This window comes from Budorcas taxicolor, chromosome 23 (assembly GCF_023091745.1).
Source record: "Budorcas taxicolor isolate Tak-1 chromosome 23, Takin1.1, whole genome shotgun sequence".
NCBI classification, from domain to species: Eukaryota; Metazoa; Chordata; class Mammalia; order Artiodactyla; family Bovidae; genus Budorcas; species Budorcas taxicolor.
Window position 1 is genome coordinate 14,025,467 of NC_068932.1, and position 17,967 is coordinate 14,043,433.

At 38.5% G+C, this 17,967-nt stretch overlaps 1 protein-coding gene across 1 annotated transcript in view; it reads left to right on the forward strand.

Moving 5' to 3' along the window:
• The first annotated feature begins 357 nt into the window (after positions 1–357).
• The window catches only part of KIF11 (kinesin family member 11), a 40,179-nt gene continuing 22,569 nt past the window's right edge, over positions 358–17,967 (forward strand). Inside the window, exons 1-11 of the mRNA XM_052661216.1 lie at positions 358–434; positions 5,229–5,361; positions 5,591–5,688; positions 5,776–5,854; positions 6,929–7,114; positions 7,234–7,358; positions 9,893–9,983; positions 10,575–10,817; positions 12,855–12,950; positions 16,000–16,088; positions 17,577–17,664. Of these exons, the coding sequence (XP_052517176.1) occupies positions 358–434; positions 5,229–5,361; positions 5,591–5,688; positions 5,776–5,854; positions 6,929–7,114; positions 7,234–7,358; positions 9,893–9,983; positions 10,575–10,817; positions 12,855–12,950; positions 16,000–16,088; positions 17,577–17,664 (1,305 nt within the window). The remainder of the gene's footprint in view (positions 435–5,228; positions 5,362–5,590; positions 5,689–5,775; positions 5,855–6,928; positions 7,115–7,233; positions 7,359–9,892; positions 9,984–10,574; positions 10,818–12,854; positions 12,951–15,999; positions 16,089–17,576; positions 17,665–17,967) is intronic.

Sequence of the window (17,967 nt, forward strand, 5' to 3'; positions counted from 1 at the left end):
TATTTACTTCCCGCGGGCCACGGCCCGGGGGCGGGGGTCTGGTGACGACACCGCGTCCCATGGTGCTTTGCGCGCCAGCGCTGCCATTGGCCCGGCCAGTCGGCTCCTTTTTCAAATTGAGGCGCCGAGTCGTTGCTCGGTTTCCTGGGCTTCGGGCGGAGACTAGGTTTGTGATTCCACGGCTCCGGCTGGTGCGGGGCCGACGCCGCGGTCAGTCACGGTGGCCGTGACTGGTGGATAGCAGTTTCCGCGGGCACGCCAGCACCCGGCAGGGGAGGAGGGCACCTAGGTCCGCGCCGGCCGCCCAGCCGCTCCACGCCCCACGGCGAGTCAGTGACCCGGCCTTAGGGGACAGTCATGGCGTCTCAGCCGAATTCATCTGCGAAGAAGAAAGATGAAAAGGGGAAGAACATCCAGGTGGTGGTGAGATGCAGGTAGGGCGAGCTTGCACGGTTCCGAGCCCTGGGCTTTGCTGCCAGGCTCCTTCCTGCGCGGTCCGAGGAGAGGGATTTTGTTGGTAATTTTCTGAAGGAACCAGACCTTCCTGTCCTTAGTTTCCTGCGTTCTGTTCGAGAAAACGACACCAGGTTACTGTGAGGAGTAAATTAGTATTTTTTTTTTTTTTTTTTCAGAAGAAAGGATATTTGTATCTGAGTTTATAGTTTCAACTGCTATTGAGGAGAAGTTCGTCGCTGTTCTTTAGTGAAAGGTGTTTTGTGTTTTTTTTTTTTAATACTGTCGGCAAAGATTTCGGTGTCATTATGCCACTCCTTGGAGTTGATCAGTTTGGAAACGACTGCACACCTACTAAACAGATGTTTTAGCACTTAAGTTGTTATTACCGTCCTCTCCATCATCTCGAAAAAAGTAATCATTTACCTCTTCACTTTGTTCTAGAAGCAATATTTTCTTAATCCTTGGTAAACAAATAAACATGTTTGTTTTTAAGATTTAAGTTGTAGAATGAGTTTATGTTTTAAAATCAAGGAGACGACTGAAGTTGTGGTACATTTTCCAGTGGGTGGGTGAAGGTGTTCATTCAGCTCTCTCCTGATTAGTTTCTGCATCATTTCCCAGCTTTAAAATGCGCTAGGAGTGGAAGAACATACTCGTACAATCTATTGCTTAACTAAATACTGGATTGATTTGGCTTTTTAGACGCCCGGCATAGTTTGCTGGTATATGTGTATTTTGTGTGTCTGTTTTTGTTGCTGTGATATTAAAAACTACCACCTCTCAGATTCTTTTTTGTAAATCCAAACGTATTCTAAAATTAAAAGGTTATTTTAAAAGTGTATTAACAAATTTTCATAGGTTATTGCCTACACAGCTTTGGTGGCTTGAGTTGTATATATCAAAGGTAATAGCTAACTCTAGGTGCCTGAGAAGACACTCGGTGGTAATCCGAAGTCAAGCCAATTACCAATTGCACTCTGGGGCCTCTGTTAATAGTTACTTGTCTTGAAGATTAAAAAAACCAGCTCATATTCAAATACAAACTTTTATATGATTTTGATCATTTAATTAAGTCAGGCAGTATTACCTTTTCTATGTGGCTTTATTTTCTTTAATTTCATTTTTATTGTTAAAAAATCGGTCAGACCTATAAAAAATTATAAAGAATATAACAAGCATGTATGTTTAGAAACAGAAGAATTATTACAGCTAGAATCCCACTGTATCCCTCCACATCCCTTTCTTCTACCTCAAGAGTTGAACATTATCCTGAATTTCATGTTTATTACCTCCATACATTTAAAGCCTTAACTTAAAAGAGATTTTTTATCACTAATGAAAAGTGCTTAGTGTCCAATGTTTACAGTAATTTCAGTACAAAGAGATGTTTTTCTTTTCAGATTAGCCTTTTCTTTTTCAAATAGCCCTCCTACTGCAAAGGTTTCTGTTCTTGGTGTGGTGGTGGTATGTGTGTGTGTGCTCAACTGTGTCCGAATCTTTGCGACCCCATTGTCTGTAGCCCACCAGGCTCCTCTATTCATGGGATTTCCCAGGCTAGAATACTGGAGTGGGTTGCCATTTCCTTCTCTAGCGGATCTTCCTGACCCAGGTATTGAACCTGTGTCTCTGCTGCCTCCTGCCTTGGCAGATGGATTCTTGACCACTGCTCCACCTGGGAAGCCCAATGTGTCCTTGCTGCTGCTGCTGCTGCTGCTAAGTCGTTTCAGTCGTGTCCGACTTGGTGCAACCCCATAGACAGCAGCCCACCAGGTGCCCCCATCCCTGGGATTCTCCAGGCAAGAACACTGGAGTGGGTTACCATTTCCTAACTTTACTAAATAACTTATGCTCTTGAGGGTTATCAAATCTTTTCTCACAGGGCCCAGATAGTAAATATTTTAGGCTTTTCAGATTACATGTAGTTTCTGTCACATAATCTTGTCTGATTTTTTCCCCCCAGTTTTAAACTTCTAATGCCAACAGTTTGTGATAACCTAAGAGATCAGCCTGAGGTGTTCCCTAGTAGCTCAGTTGGTAAAGAATCTGCCTACAATGCAGGAGACCTGGGTTTGATCCCTGGGTCCGGAAGATCCTCTGGAGAAGGAAATGGCAACCCAGCCCAGTATTCTTGCCTGGAGAATCTCATGGACAGAGGAGCCTGGCAGGCTATAGTCCGTGGGGTCACAAGAGTTGGACACGACTTAGCAACTAAACCACCAAAAGATCAGCAAAATTTTAAGAGAGATGACTTCAGTTTTTGATTACAATGAATGCAATCTTTATGATAACCTAAGAAATCAGCAAAATTTTGAGACATGACTTCATTTTTTGATTACAATGAATACAATCTTTATGATGTTCTTTACTTGTACAGTAGCTATATGAATATTTATGGAGTGAATGAATGAATTTAGTGGACAGGACTGTTTTTTTTAATCCTCAAGTCTTTCTTTACCATTTTGGTTGTTTGAATTTTAATATGACTGTAGTGAAAGCATTAGTGTTAGTCGCTCAGTTGTGTATGACTCTTTGTGACTATATAGACTATAGCCTGCCAGGCCGCTCTGTTCATGGAAATCTCCCAGCAAGAATACTCTAGTGAGTAGCCATTCCCTTCTTCAGGCTATCTTCCCCACCCAGAAATTGAACCCGTGTCATCTCCTGCATTGCAGGCAGATTCTTTACTGTCTGTACCACCAGGGAAGGCCAACTACAATTGATGGTTTTGCTGGTGTCATCAGCAGCAACCTTGCAATTTCTAATTAAAGAAGTCTGGATAGGAAAATAGTTGGTTGGTTGACAGTACTCTTTATTGCAGTATAAGCAGTCCCTAAAGCTCCTTTGTGGGAGCTTTGATAACTTTTAGGAATGTGTGATTTGTGGGAATTTCTACCGCTTTGCGCCAACAACTTGAATGGTATTCATTTGGTAACTTAATCACACATCCAGACAAGAGATTAGACCAATTGGAAAAGCTTTAACCACAGGAGAGCAATTCTGCATACTGTGACTTTTGTGCATTGTTAGGTTTCAGTACATTTAACAAATGCTAGCAAGACAAGATAGTACTTGGAAGTTACTGAGTTAGACTTCTCAGGATCACAAATGTGGTTTTCAAACATGGGGGTGGGGCATGCCAGAGGACATTGAGGTATCCTTAACATAAATAGCGGTTTGGTTAGTCTAGTGATGAGGGTAAAGATAACTTCCTGTTTGGCATTTCCTGTCACAGCATGTGATAATGAATGGGAAAAGTGGACTCAGGGCAAGAATAGCTCTCCCTTTGGCTCAGATTTGTGTTAAGTATGTCAGTATCTTATGGATGCTACTCTGCGGACTGTGGTTCTTTTTAGCTTTCCTTTCTGTTTCCCTAAGGATGACGTTTATTAAGCAGTGTAATATAACAGATATTATTAATATTTGAGTGTCTGCTAAGCAGAGTAGTAGACGCTTGGGAAACAGTACATAGAACTTGTTTCCCTACATTTTGAGGTACATAGGACTTGTTTCCCTACATTTTGAGGTTGGTGCTATTACCAACCTTTAAATTTTCAAATGAGAAGACAGACACAAAGGGCTCCATTGCCCAGGCAGACTGGATGAAGAGTCCTCATTCTACTGAAATGCCTAAGGAGGCATTTATCTTACTTCACATGGAGTCTTTCCCATCAGGCCTCCTTTATCCTGCTGTGTCCTAATCAAGGCCCCATTAAGTTTCTGCTGTAAGTTCCTTTTACTTCCCGTTACTAAACATCATCTCTCTTAGAATCACTTGTTTTATGTTCCCCGCTAGACCTCAGTGTCTTGAGGACAAACTGAATTAACATGTGTGAAACAGTTGGAACAGTGAGTGCCTGGCACGTAGTAAGTGCTCTATGTATTAGTCATTATTTTAATATATTTTTCATTTTGTGCCAGTTATCCCTTGGCAGGTTAATATTTTGGATGCAAATTTGGCATGTTCTTTCTAATACATCATAACCTAACTTGGCTGGATTCTAGGAACAGTGGAAACAGAATTCTGAAAAATAAGTTTCACCTTTTTTACAAATTAATTCTCTTAGTCTACTCCAAGAACCTGTCAGAATTGTACATATCTTTCAAAACTTTTTAAACTAATTTTGTTTCTGGCGGTTGAAACCCTTAAAATTCTGCTGTCTGCTTTAGCAGTGTCATTTAGGCCCCATTTAATCTCTGTCACCAACAGTGTGGTTAAAACTTCCCATTGTTCTTGTCTGAGATATTAACAAAAATGTCATCAGTAACCTGATAACTAAGAGTTCTTAATTCTTAAGTGAGCTTACTTACAAAACAGACTCACAGACTTTGAGAACGAACTTAGGGTTGCTGGGGAGAAGGGATAGTTAGGGAGTTGGGGATCGACATGGACACACTGCTATATTTAAAATGGATAACCACAAGAACATAGGACTCTGCTTAATGTTAAGTGGCAGCCTGGGTAGGAGAGGAGTTTGGTGGAGAATGGATACATTTATATGTATGGCTGCGGAGAAGGCGATGGCACCCCACTCCAGTACTCTTGCCTGGAAAATCCCATGGATGGAGGAGCCTGGTGGGCTGCCTTCTATGGATGGGGTCGCACAGAGTCGGACACAACTGAAGCGACTTGGCAGCATATGTATGGCTGAGTCCCTTAGCTGTTTACCTGAAACTATAACAACAGTTTTAATTGGTTATATATACCCCAATACAAAATAAAAAGTTAAAAAAAAAAAGAGTTCTTGAATGACCTTGTGTGTTTCATTTTACAGACCATTTAATTTGGCAGAGCGGAAAGCTAACGCCCATCCGGTTGTAGACTGTGATCATGTGCGGAAAGAAGTTAGCGTTCGAACTGGAGGACTGGCGGACAAAAGCTCAAGGAAAACATACACTTTTGATATGGTACTTACTTCCTAAAGTGCTGCTGCTTCTTACTATCCACTAATGTAAAATTATCCTAGTATGTATATTTTCTGTAGGTTCTGGTGTAGTTAGAAATTTCAGTTGATCCTTTGAGTTGTCAAATGGTTTCTAGTGGGCTGGATAAGTTAATATATTAAAAACAATTATTAAGGAAATTTTGAAATTTTTTTTTTTTTTTTTCAAGAAATGCCTTTTGTTTTTTGGCTAGGTTTTTGGAGCAAATACTAAACAAATTGACGTTTACCGAAGTGTTGTTTGTCCAATTCTGGATGAAGTTATTATGGGCTATAATTGCACTATTTTTGCGTGAGTGAAACACTTTTCAAATTGATGAAAAGTTTTAGATGCATGTAATCATTTATTTTTGCTTAACGCTTCTGTTAATTTTGACAGATATGGCCAAACCGGCACTGGAAAAACCTTTACAATGGAAGGTGAAAGGTCCCCTAATGAAGAGTATACTTGGGAGGAGGTATTTATTGTTTATATCAGACTTCTGTCTCTAAAGTGGCTCAAGTGCAGCTGAATAAAACTTGGTTGGATGCCTCTGTCTGAAATAGATCAGAGTACCATGTCAAACATGAATTTAGGATAAACTACTAGCATAATGATATTAAAGTATATGTGATGGCTTCTGTTTAAGAAACAAAGTCTTACTGGGAGAGAGAGGAGCAATACATATGGTACAGTTAGATGATGAGAGAAGGGTCTTTGGGACAGAGAGTTGGAGCAGACTATTGTGGGAAAGTGGAATGTGAGTAGGACTTGAAGAGGAGGGCTTTGCAGTGAGGGAGTGAGTCTTGTAAAGTTAGCACAACCATGGGAACAGTATGGTACTTTGTTAATGATGACTTTGAGTATGAAATTAAGGTCACTGTATTGCTGAAGATTGTAGAAAGCACATAGTACATTTCACAAAGAAATGTGTTTAAACCTAAATGAGTGTAATGACTGCTATTTTCCAAATTACCAACATTTAGGCAGATCCTTTCTTCTGGTGGTTGGGCATTAACTTACTTTATGCATGGGTAATAGTGTTATGGAATTGTAATCATAGAAAATAGGGGCTAGGCTTAAAGCACAGTTTCAAAAATAGAGTCATAAGTTTTATTAAGGCTAATTAAACGTTTGAGAAACAACTTTGTTTTATGTCGGAATTAGGGAATATACTGTTAGATGAGCCACTTTTCTGATTAAAAGAATGGTACTATGTTCTCATGAGAAAAGTTGGAGAGGAGTATTGAACTTGGCTTTATAAGGAACTTGATTCAGTTGGTTTCTGTACAATGCTCAGGCATGAAGTAGCTGACTGGAATGACAGATTTGTGGAAGGTGTAAGGAAGAATAATTGCTATTGAACAGATTGTTGTAAATGGCTTATAAATGATTTGGCTTCTCTAACATTAGTTTATTTAAAAATTTTTTTTAAACCTGTTTTGATATATTTATGTTTAAATGTACTGTAAAGGAGGCCCTTGTTATATATGTGTTTTAACTATTGCAGTAAATGGTATTCTTTAAGTCTTTATTAATATTATAATTTCAGGATCCTTTGGCTGGTATAATTCCACGTACTCTTCATCAAATTTTTGAGAAACTTACTGATAATGGTACTGAATTTTCAGTGAAAGTGTCGCTATTGGAAATCTATAATGAAGAGCTCTTTGATCTCCTTAATCCGTCTTCTGATGTTTCTGAGAGACTGCAGATGTTTGATGATCCTCGTAACAAGGTAACTTGAGTCTTTGACAATGAAATGTCTCCAAATGTTAATGTGTGATATTTTGAGAAATATATATATATATTTTCTTTTTAACCAATTTAATGGGTGATCTTCTGATATTTGGTCAGAGGGGAGTGATAATCAAAGGTTTAGAGGAAATTACAGTACACAACAAGGATGAAGTCTATCAAATTTTGGAGAAGGGGGCAGCGAAAAGGACAACCGCAGCAACTTTGATGAACGCCTACTCTAGGTAAGAAAGCCCTTGTTTCCCCCACTGCTCCATTTTGTTTTCAAGAAGAATATCCAAACTTGGGAAATCAAACTGGGGCGTGTCCAGGGATGTGAGTCACACACCTGGATTGTGTGCTGGATTGCTTGCCTTAGCAGTTGGCTTGAGGTTTATAAGGAGAGAACCAGGATTGGGAGAATGTTGAAAGGAGGACAAAGACAAGTTGAACTTGAGCAGAATTATTGTTTTTTTAAGTAGATTTCTTTTCCCAAATGAAATTATACATGGGAGCCCTGATTAAAATGTGGCTGGGGTAGTTGATTTGGCAGTGGGATACTCAGGGGCTTACCTCCTCAGCCTTCAGGAGATTTGCCCTGAGTACTTTTCTGGAGCCCCTAAGGATACTTAGAATACAGTTTGAAAATCTCTTATTTGAGTAAAGATTAGAAGAAAACCAAATGGCCTATTCCCCCCTCCCCCCCCAGCTTAATCGAGGTATAAATGACAAAATTTTATATTTTTAGGTTGTACAGCATGACTTCTTTCTTCTCAGATGGCTTCACTTTAATGTAGGAAGACACATGATCACTAATAGAATACACATGGTCACTAATACAGGCTTTCAAGGGGAGAAAGAGGCATATTTGATAGTATCCCTTATAAGATGAATCCCAGACTCTACAAATGCACTTTACCAAATCAGAGGTGGTTTTTTGTTTTTTTTTTTTTTGCTTGTCTCTGAAGGAAACAACAGAATGTGATTGAAAGAGCTGTAGATTAGGAGTTAGGTATTTGTGCTTAGTTCCGGTTCTGCAGTTAACTAAATATGTTACTTCAGGTAGTTAAACTTACCTGAATGTCATTTTCCCTGAACTGCAAAATGACTTTGAGGTCTTGCTCTCTTATAGTTGCTCTCTTATAGTGGGACATTCTACAGTATGCTATAGCAATTATAATTGTAGCTCTATATAAATATGTGTGTATTTAAAGAGAAGAAAAATAGCATAACATGAAAGTAATCAGTATCATGGAATTATGGGTGATTTTATAATTTAAATTAAATTTCCTATAATAGCTTTCCATTAAAAATGGAGTTATAAACAAATCACAGAATGAAGTTTCCGTTTGAATTAAATGTTTGCTTTATAACTTAACTTGATTTAGACTTTAGAAGAATGAATTTAAGAAAATTTATTTCTCTAAATACTTTTCTCTGAAATATAAAATTCCCATTCTGTAAATTTGAATAATTTAAAATTTCCTAGTTTTCACTGAAGACTGGAGTAAAGATATCTTCTTATCAATGTATGTGATAAAGAAAAGAAACGTGATTCAGTTTTCCAAAATCAGAATTGACTTTTATGCTTAACAGCATTAATTCTAGTATCTTGAATTCAGTTCAGTCGCTCAGTTGTGTCTGACTCTTTGCGTGCAACCCCATGAATCGCAGCATGCCAGGCCTCCCTGTCCATAACCAACTCCTGAAGCTTACTCAAACTCATGTCCACCGAGTCGGTGATACCATCCAGCCATCTCATCCTCTGTTGTCCCCTTCTCCTCCTGCCCCCAATCCCTCCCAGCATCAGGGTCTTTTCCAATGAGTCAGCTCTTCATGTGAGGTGGCCAAAGTATTGGAGTTTCAGCTTCAGCATGAATCCCTCCAATGAACACCCAGGACTGATCTCCTGGGCAAATAATGGTAGGAAGACATGACATTGTATTTTATAATTCAAATCGATAGTTTATATTTTTCCCTGTGTCCCTCCCTTTTTCTGTTATTTAAAATAACTTAAATAATTTTGTAAAAATGACATGAAAAGTACAAATGAGAAAATTAGAAACTACTATATTGCAACCATCAGTGACATTAACAAACATAATGTTCTTCATCAGATATTGATACAGAAAGGAACGCTGTCTTTGGTTATCTGTATTGTTTTTTATATCACTAAGATAAAAGTTCAGTGTCAGTATACAGCATAGGAAGGACTTTGGAAAACCTTGTAGTCTAGCAGTGATGACTTGTGGTGTTTCAGTGAACACTGCTATTTACTCTTTGTGCTCTTCAGAGGAAGGACCTACCTGTCCCTGGTGACCTTCTCGAGGCAGAGCAATGTACTTTTAGGATAGTTGATGCTGAGGGGGAGTGATCTGGTGGCTTGCCTGATGCTGTTTGAGTTTAAGGTAATGATATTTCAAGTGGTTCTTATAAATAGATCAATTGCAAGCCATCTCTTCTGACACACCAGGCAGCTTTTCAAACACTATTCCACATCCAGCTTTCAGAGGTACGTGAGGATTCTAAGTCATTTAAGCTGTTTTCAGGTAGCCTATTACTAGTTTCCTCTGTGCAAGCAGCAGGAGGAAGAAAGCCAAAACCTAGCATCATTCTATCTATCCACTGTCTTCCAAAATCTTACTGATATCCTGTCTGATACTATCTTTCTCTACCCTGGTGGACGTAGATCTTTCTTTGCTGTTTTCATTATGTTATAGAAAGAAAACAAATAATGTTTTGCATTCTAATGATTGGGCAACTTGGTCTTGTTTTCTAGTCGATCCCACTCAGTTTTCTCTGTTACCATACATATGAAAGAAACTACAGTTGATGGAGAGGAGCTTGTTAAAATTGGAAAGTTGAACTTGGTAAGCGTCAGCTGTAGTACCACTGTTCATTCCTTCAGTTTTTTTTGTGTGTGTGGTTTTGTTGAGGTATAATTGACAAAGTTATGTATTTAAAATGTACAATGTAGCACGATATCCTTTCCCACGGCTGAGTAATATTCGAGTGTGTGTGTGTGTGTGTGTGTGTGTGTGTGTGCGCGCGCGCGCGCGTGTGCATGCACACCATGTCACATCTTTATTCATTCGTCAGTGGGGAGTTAGGCTGTTTCCATACCTTGTTTATCATTAACAGTGCTATGAACGTGGGAGTGCAGACATTTCTTTGAGAGAGTGATTTCATTTTCTTTGCATACATACCCAGAAGTGGGATTGCTAGGTCCAATGGTAGTTCTATTCCACTGTTTCTTCTTTATCACCTCATAGAGCAGTTTGAAAATTGTGTATTTAGAGACAGTACTTTTGTAGTCACTGGGTTATTGGTTTTGTAGTGGGTTGTTACTCATAGAAAATGATTTTACTGGCTATTTAATGTCTTTATGTACAATATGAGAATGAAAGTCTTCTATTCCAAATCCATAGACTGAGGACTTACTTTTATTTTTAAAATTCAAGGTTGATCTTGCAGGCAGTGAGAACATTGGCCGTTCTGGAGCAGTTGACAAGAGAGCTCGGGAAGCTGGAAATATCAATCAGTCCCTGTTGACTCTGGGAAGGGTCATTACTGCTCTCGTAGAAAGAACACCTCATGTTCCTTATCGAGAATCTAAACTGACTAGAATCCTCCAGGACTCTCTTGGGGGACGTACAAGAACATCTATCATTGCAACAGTTTCTCCTGCCTCTCTCAATCTGGAGGTAAGGTCTTAACTACCACTTTTTTTGGCTGTGCAGCGTGGCTTGTGGGATCTTAGTTTTCGACAAGGGATTGAACCTGGGCCCTCAGCAGTGAAAATTTGGAGTTCTAAACACTAGACTGCCAGAGAATTCCCTAACTATCATGTATAATATTTTTAGAGTTCACTAATTGGCTTCATTCATTCTATACTACAGTAAAAATAATCTAGACATTGTATGTGGTGGACACATAGAGGAGAACACCACTGAAAAATTGTCTTTCTCCTTCCTGGCAGTTTTCAATCTTAAAAAGCTAGTTACTTAGTTGTATTTTTCCAGTTTTCAAAGATAATTGCTGTGGTCATTAGGAGTGGATGGTTTAATTGAGGCCTTAGAAGTGGGTTAAGCAAATATTAGTGCTTTAGAGGCTGCTTAGAGTTCACTAAAGATGGGGCGGGATGTGGGCGTACAGGTAGGAAAACCAAGAGAAACAACAAAGATGGTAAAGTCTGCTTTAATTTTACTGGATTATCCTCTTTAAATGGAATTAGAAAAGCTTTTATAAGGTCTCTTAACTTCTCTTGCATTTTAAAAATATTTTTGTTGAGAAATGATTTGTATACTATAAAATTCATCCATTGAAAGTATATAATTAGGTGATTTTACTATATTCATTGAGCTATGCAACTGTCACCAGAATCTATAAACATTTTTATCCTAGAAGGAAACTCTGTAACCTATTAGCAGTCACTCCCCATCAGTTTCCATTTCTAGCCCTAGGTCACTATTAATCTACTCTGTTTAATCTATACCTTTGCCTAGTCTGAATATTTTATATAAATGGAATCACACAATAAGTATTTTGTGGCTGGCTTCTTTCACTTAGCATAATGTTTTCAGTGTTCATTCATGTTGCAGCAAGTATCAGAACTCATTCCTTTTTGTGGGTGAATAATATGGATATAGGACATTTTGTTTATTCATCAGTTGATGAAATTCACTGAGGCTTTTTTTTTAATAGAGCTTAATAGCCTCTTGATGAAAGTGACACTGGAGAGTGAAAAAGTTGGCTTAAAGCTCAGCATTCAGAAAACGAAGATCATGGCATCTGGTCCCACCACTTCATGGGAAATAGATGGGGAAACAGTGGAAACAGTGTCAGACTTTATTTTTGGGGGCTCCAAAATCACTGCAGATGGTGACTGCAGCCATGAAATTAAAAGACGCTTACTCTTTGGAAGAAAAGTCATGATCAACCTAGATAGCATAATGAAAAGCAGAGACATTACTTTGCCAACAAAGGTCCGTCTAGTCGAGGCTCTGGTTTTTCCAGTAGTCATGTATGGATGTCCGAGAGTTGGACTGTGAAGAAAGCTGAGCGATGAAGAATTGATGCTTTTGAATTGTGGTATTAGAGAAGATTCTTGAGAGTCCCTTGGACTGCAAGGAGATCCAACCAGTCCATTCTGAAGGAGATCAGCCCTGGGATTTCTTTGGAAGGACTGATGCTAAAGCTGAAACTCCAGTACTTTGGCCACCTCATGCGAAGAGCTGACTCACTGGAAAAGACTCTGATGCTGGGAGGGATTGGGGGCAGGAGGATAAGGGGACGACAGAGGATGAGATGGCTGGATGGCATCACTGACTCGATGGACGTGAGTCTGAGTGAACTCTGGGAGTTGGTGATGGACAGGGAGGCCTGGCGTGCTGTGATTCATGGGGTCGCAAAGAGTTGGACACGACTGAGCAACTGAACTGACTGAAGACTAAAGCAAAAAATTATTAGATTAAATGATATTAAAGTTAAAGACCCTGAAACTTGAAGAGTAAAAAAGAAGGATGTTTTAAACAGTTCTCTGTTTTATTTATTTACTTAATTGGAGTATAGTTGCTTCAAGAACATTCCTTGTTTTTAAAGGTTGGGTATAGTAGTAGTAATGGGTAAATGTTTATATTAGATATAACCAAAAATTATTATGTTATTATATAGTACATTTTAGGTAACAGAACTAAGTTATTCTCATATCTTCAGTAATTGGCTTTTTCTTTTCATCACAGGAAACTCTGAGTACATTGGAATATGCTCATAGAGCAAAGAACATACTCAATAAGCCTGAGGTTAACCAGAAACTCACCAAGAAAGCTCTGATTAAGGTAATTGTGAATTTTTATGGAGTAATATAAATTTGTTTGACAAATGTGAAAATGAGGAACTGAAATAATTGTTTTTAAAAATTTATTAAATTGCCTTTGATAAGGCTTTTCATTTAATGGCTTGAACTAAATGCCCTGTGTGTTAAAATGCTTTTTCTAATACTAACAGATGATCTTACAAACTCTATCCAGTCAGTGTAATTTAAGTGTATAATGGTACTTCAGTACAGTTTTAATCAGCATTTCCTTAATGAATAGTGATATTCAGCATCTTTTCACATGCTTATTATCCATATGTGTATCTTCATTTGTGAAATGTCTATTTAAATTGCCAGTTTTTAATTGGGTTATCTTTTTATGAAGTTGTAAAGGATTGTTCATATTTTCTAGATACTATCCTTTATGAAATAATTTGTAAATATTTCCTCCCAGGCTGGCTTGTCTTTTCCTTTTATTGGTAGTGGGTTTTTTTTGTTTCTGTTGAGACAACTATAGATTCACATGCAGTTGAAAGAAGTAATACAGAGAGATCCTTTGTACATTTTATTAAACTATATAGTAAAATCACTGTAGGGACACTGTTAATAGCAATTCGTTGGTCTTACTCCTCAATTTTCCTGGTACTCATGTGTGTGTGTTTAGTTAGTTCTATACAGTTTTGTTATGTGTAGGTTCATGGAGTCACTACCACAGTCAAGATACTGAACAGTCCCATCTCAGCAAGGATTCCTCATTGCCCTTTTATAATCACTTCCTTCCCACTCTGACCTCCCGTCCCTAATCTTTGTTATCCAATGATCTATTCTCTATTTCTAAACCTTTGTCATTTTAAGAGTGTTATTGAATAGAATCATACAGTATGTAAACTTTTGGGGATTGTTTTTATCACTCAGCATAATTCCCTGGAGGTTAACCTGAGTGGTGCATATTAATAGATCTTTAGTCTTTAATGCTGAGGAATATTCCTTGGTATGTATATACCACCCGCCTGCAGTGCAGAAGTCCCCAATTCAATTCCTGGGTCAGGAAGATCCCCTGGAGAAGGGATAGGCTACCTACTCCAGTATTCTTGGGCTTCCCTGGTGGCTCAGACTAAAGAATTCACCTGAAATGTGGGAGACCTGGGTTTGATACCTGGGTTGGGAAGATCCCCTGGAGGAGGGCATGGCAACCTACTCTAGTATTCTTGCCTGGAGAATCCCCAAGGACAGAGGAGCCTGGAGGGCTAAGGTCCATGGGGTAGCAAAGAGTCAGACGCAACTGAGCGACTGAGCACCGCACAGCATGGCACCTGTATACACCGCACAGCACGACACATGTATACACCACACGTAGCTTGCTGTCAGATTCACCTGTGAAAGATGTATGGGCTGATTTCGGTTTTTCACAATTGAAAATAAAACTGCTTTGATCATATTTGTTTATAGTAATTTGTGTACATGTAAATTTTCATTTTTCTGAGATAATTGCCCAAGACTATAATTGTTGTGTTGTATGGTAGTTGAATATAAGTTTTCTTTTATTTTCTAAAGGAACTGCCAGGTTGTTTTCCAAAATGGCTGGGCTTTCTATTCTGTTGCATTGATTTATGTCTGTCCCTCACTAATACCACAGTTTTAATTACTGTAGCTTTATAATAACTCTTGGAATCAGACTGTTTAAAAGGAAGCTTATATGAGTGAACGTCTCTTGATAAAGGGTGTCAAAATTGTCAGGATCTGAGAAAAACGACAGTGATTTTTATATTCATTATTTTTTAAAGGCCATGCTCGTTTATAAGCATTCATTTTATTTTAGACAGCTGAATTTTTGAACCCTATTGCTATTATTAAATCTAAAAATATTTAACAGTAATTTATTATGATAAAATATTTAGTCATTGTTTAAAATTCCAGTTGTTTTAAATAGACAGTCACGTCTGTAAACAATAGGATTTTGGTTTCAGCCCCAACCCCCAATTCCTTACAAGTTTTTGTTCTCAACATTGGCTAGAACTGCCATTTGTTGTCACCAAGCTGTGTCCAGCCCTGTTGTACTCCATGGACCGTTGCACACTAGACTCCCCATGGGATTTCCCAAGCAAGGATACTGGAGTGGGTTGCCATTTCCTTCTCCATCAGTGTAGACTTTTAATATTTTGTTTTAGGATCCAAATAAGGTTTGCCATAAATTAGTAGTTGGATTGTGAGGCTTGATAGAGTCAGGTTTTATCTTATTTCTATATTTTTGGCCAAAATACTTGATAAGTGGTGGTATATTCTCCCACTTGGAAGCACATAATATCTGGTTCTTTCCCTTTTTTTGGTAAGAGATTGATTATATTCAAATGACCTGATCCACTAGTTCTTCTTTAAGGGTTGCAAAACAATGATTTTCGAATTGTTCTTCCTTAGTTGACTGCTGGACTAACTCTGTAAAGAGGAACATTCCCTCAGCTCCCCAAGGCTGTAGTTCTTATAGGAAAAACAGGACAAATGCTTGATTCATTTCCTTTGACAGTTTGGAGAATAATGGGTTGGTTTCCCAGCTTTCTTAACATCATTATAAACTCATGGATTTAGAATATTTGTGCTAACAATTGTAGTTAATAACCTCACTGACGCTCAAATTGTTCCTTCTCTGGCCATCGGGTACCTTTTCAGTGGGTTCTTGAGTCTTTTTGGTTGGCCTAAGCTTCCTTCGCTTCCTTCCTATTTTGTTTTACAAGATGTTCCAGGTTCATCTTGAGTGTTTCTTGCCCCAGTCCTGGAGTCAGACACTTCCCTAAGAAACCCTGGTTCCTTTTCGTGTGAGATGAGATTTGGAGACCAACCTGGCTACTGGGGGTTGTTTTTTTCTTCAGAAGCCTGTATTTTTATAATGAATGAAAGCTATTGACTTTATTCTAACCATATTAATATTGAATGAAAAGTAAGGTTGTGACTTTTCAATCACATATTTTTATGCTTTAAAAAAGATAAGAGGGCTACTTTGTTGTATTATAAATCTTCCCCAAACTGAATGAAAAAAAAGCGAAGTGCTAAAACGGCACAACGTTCTTCTTGCGTAGGAGTATACAGAAGAGATAGAGCGTCTGAAACGGGATCTTGCTGCAGCCCGTGAAAAAAATGGAGTGTACATATCCGAAGAAAATTTCAGGTAAGCCCTTGGTTATGGACATTAATTTCTAAGAATGTACAGTATAGGGAGTGTAGTCAGAGTGTTGTACTACCTTTGTGTGGTGACAGTTGATCACTAGACTTATTGTGATCATTTTGTAATGTATAAGGGTATCAAATCACTATGTTGTACACCCAAAACTAATGTAATATTGTAAGTCAATTATACTTCAATTAAAAATTATTTACCTAAACTATATCATTCATTTAACAACAATGTTGCATTCCTCTTGTACATTTAATATAGGAAAGCATTTCAAATAGCTCATCTCCTTTGAAGAGCTATTTCCAGTAAAGAACTGATATAGTTATCAAAAGACTGTTAGAATGAACTCTCTTCTTATACCACCTCGACTTTTATCTTTTCCTTTAATCAGTATCTCTAGCGAATAGTTTGAGGAAATCTACATTCTTAAAATTCTTTGTCATTTAAGCACAATGTGGAATAGGAAATGGTTGGTAGTTAGGAAGGGACTAGAAGAACGCAAGCAACAGCACTCGCTCCGACACTGGCTAATCTCAGGAAATCAGAGAGCTCGTTAAAGCAGACCAGAATTGTCTGGTGCAAAACGTCGTAGTGCTAAAGCTGAGAAGCGTGCTCTAGAGAAGAATCCGGAGAAGGCAATGGCACCCCACTCCAGTGCTCTTGCCTGGAAAATCCCATGGACAGAGGAGCCTGGGAGACTACAGTCCATGGGGTCGCGAAGAGTCGGACACGACTGAGTGACTTCACTTTCACTTTTCGCTTTCATGCACTGGAGAAGGAAATGGCAACCCACTCCAGTGTTGCCTGGAGAATCCCATGGACGGGGGAGCCTGGTGGGCTGCTGCCTATGGGGTTGCACAGAGTCGGACACGACTGACACGACTTAGCAGCAGCAGCAGAGAAGAATCGTTTATCTCATGAGGACTTTTGTGGTGGTGTGATAGTGGTATGTGTATTGGGGTGTGTACTGGGGTCTGTGTGCTGGGGGCAGGAGGTTTAATTGCTCTGCATACGTACTTTAGTTTTCCAGGTTTTAGCCCCTTACCCCTTCCTCCTGTGAGACCTGATGCTTTCACACCACAAGCCTCTTCGGGACTCTGCCTGTCTTGTTTATTATTCTTCGTATTCCTCACTGTAGACACCTAGCATCCCTACCTCTCCTGTATGTGGGCTAGTGTCCTCTGTCACCTTTGTAGCTTCTCAAATTTTATATACATACATGTTTTTTTCCCCTGCAGTCAGTAGGGATTCTCAGTTTCAAAATGGAGAAAATAAGAAAAACAGTCTGTTTATAAACCTAAGACAAAGAATATATTTGTTTCTTGCACTTTGTAGCTATTGCTTATTGATACTTAGGCATCATTATCATGATAGTGATAAATAGTAGACATGATATGTAACTACCTCATTTGTGTTAGAGTAAATTATATAGGCATTAGGAAACAATATTCACTGTTAAAATCCTTTTAAATTTTATTTTAGAGCTATGAGTGGAAAACTAACTGTTCAAGAGGAACAAATTGTAGAACTGGTTGAAAAAATTGCTGCTGTTGAGGAAGAGCTAAATAGGGTAAGCATTCAAAACTGTATTGACTGTCATGTAAAAAGCAAATATTTAAAGGCAATTTCAGAATGTGAGGCACCTGATATTTTTTCTTTAAGATTTTTTTTCTTGCTGACCTCTAAACTAAAATTAAGTTGTATCACAGTTTTTTAAAATTATCATTAATGATAATGAAGAAGTGAGTCTTTTTTGAAGAAGTTATTCTATTTGACACACACTAATGCAGCATTTTAAGAAAGTAATTGAATTGTATAATTTAATATGAAAGCTGTATAGTGAATGCTGATACATTTTCATCAACATGTTTAT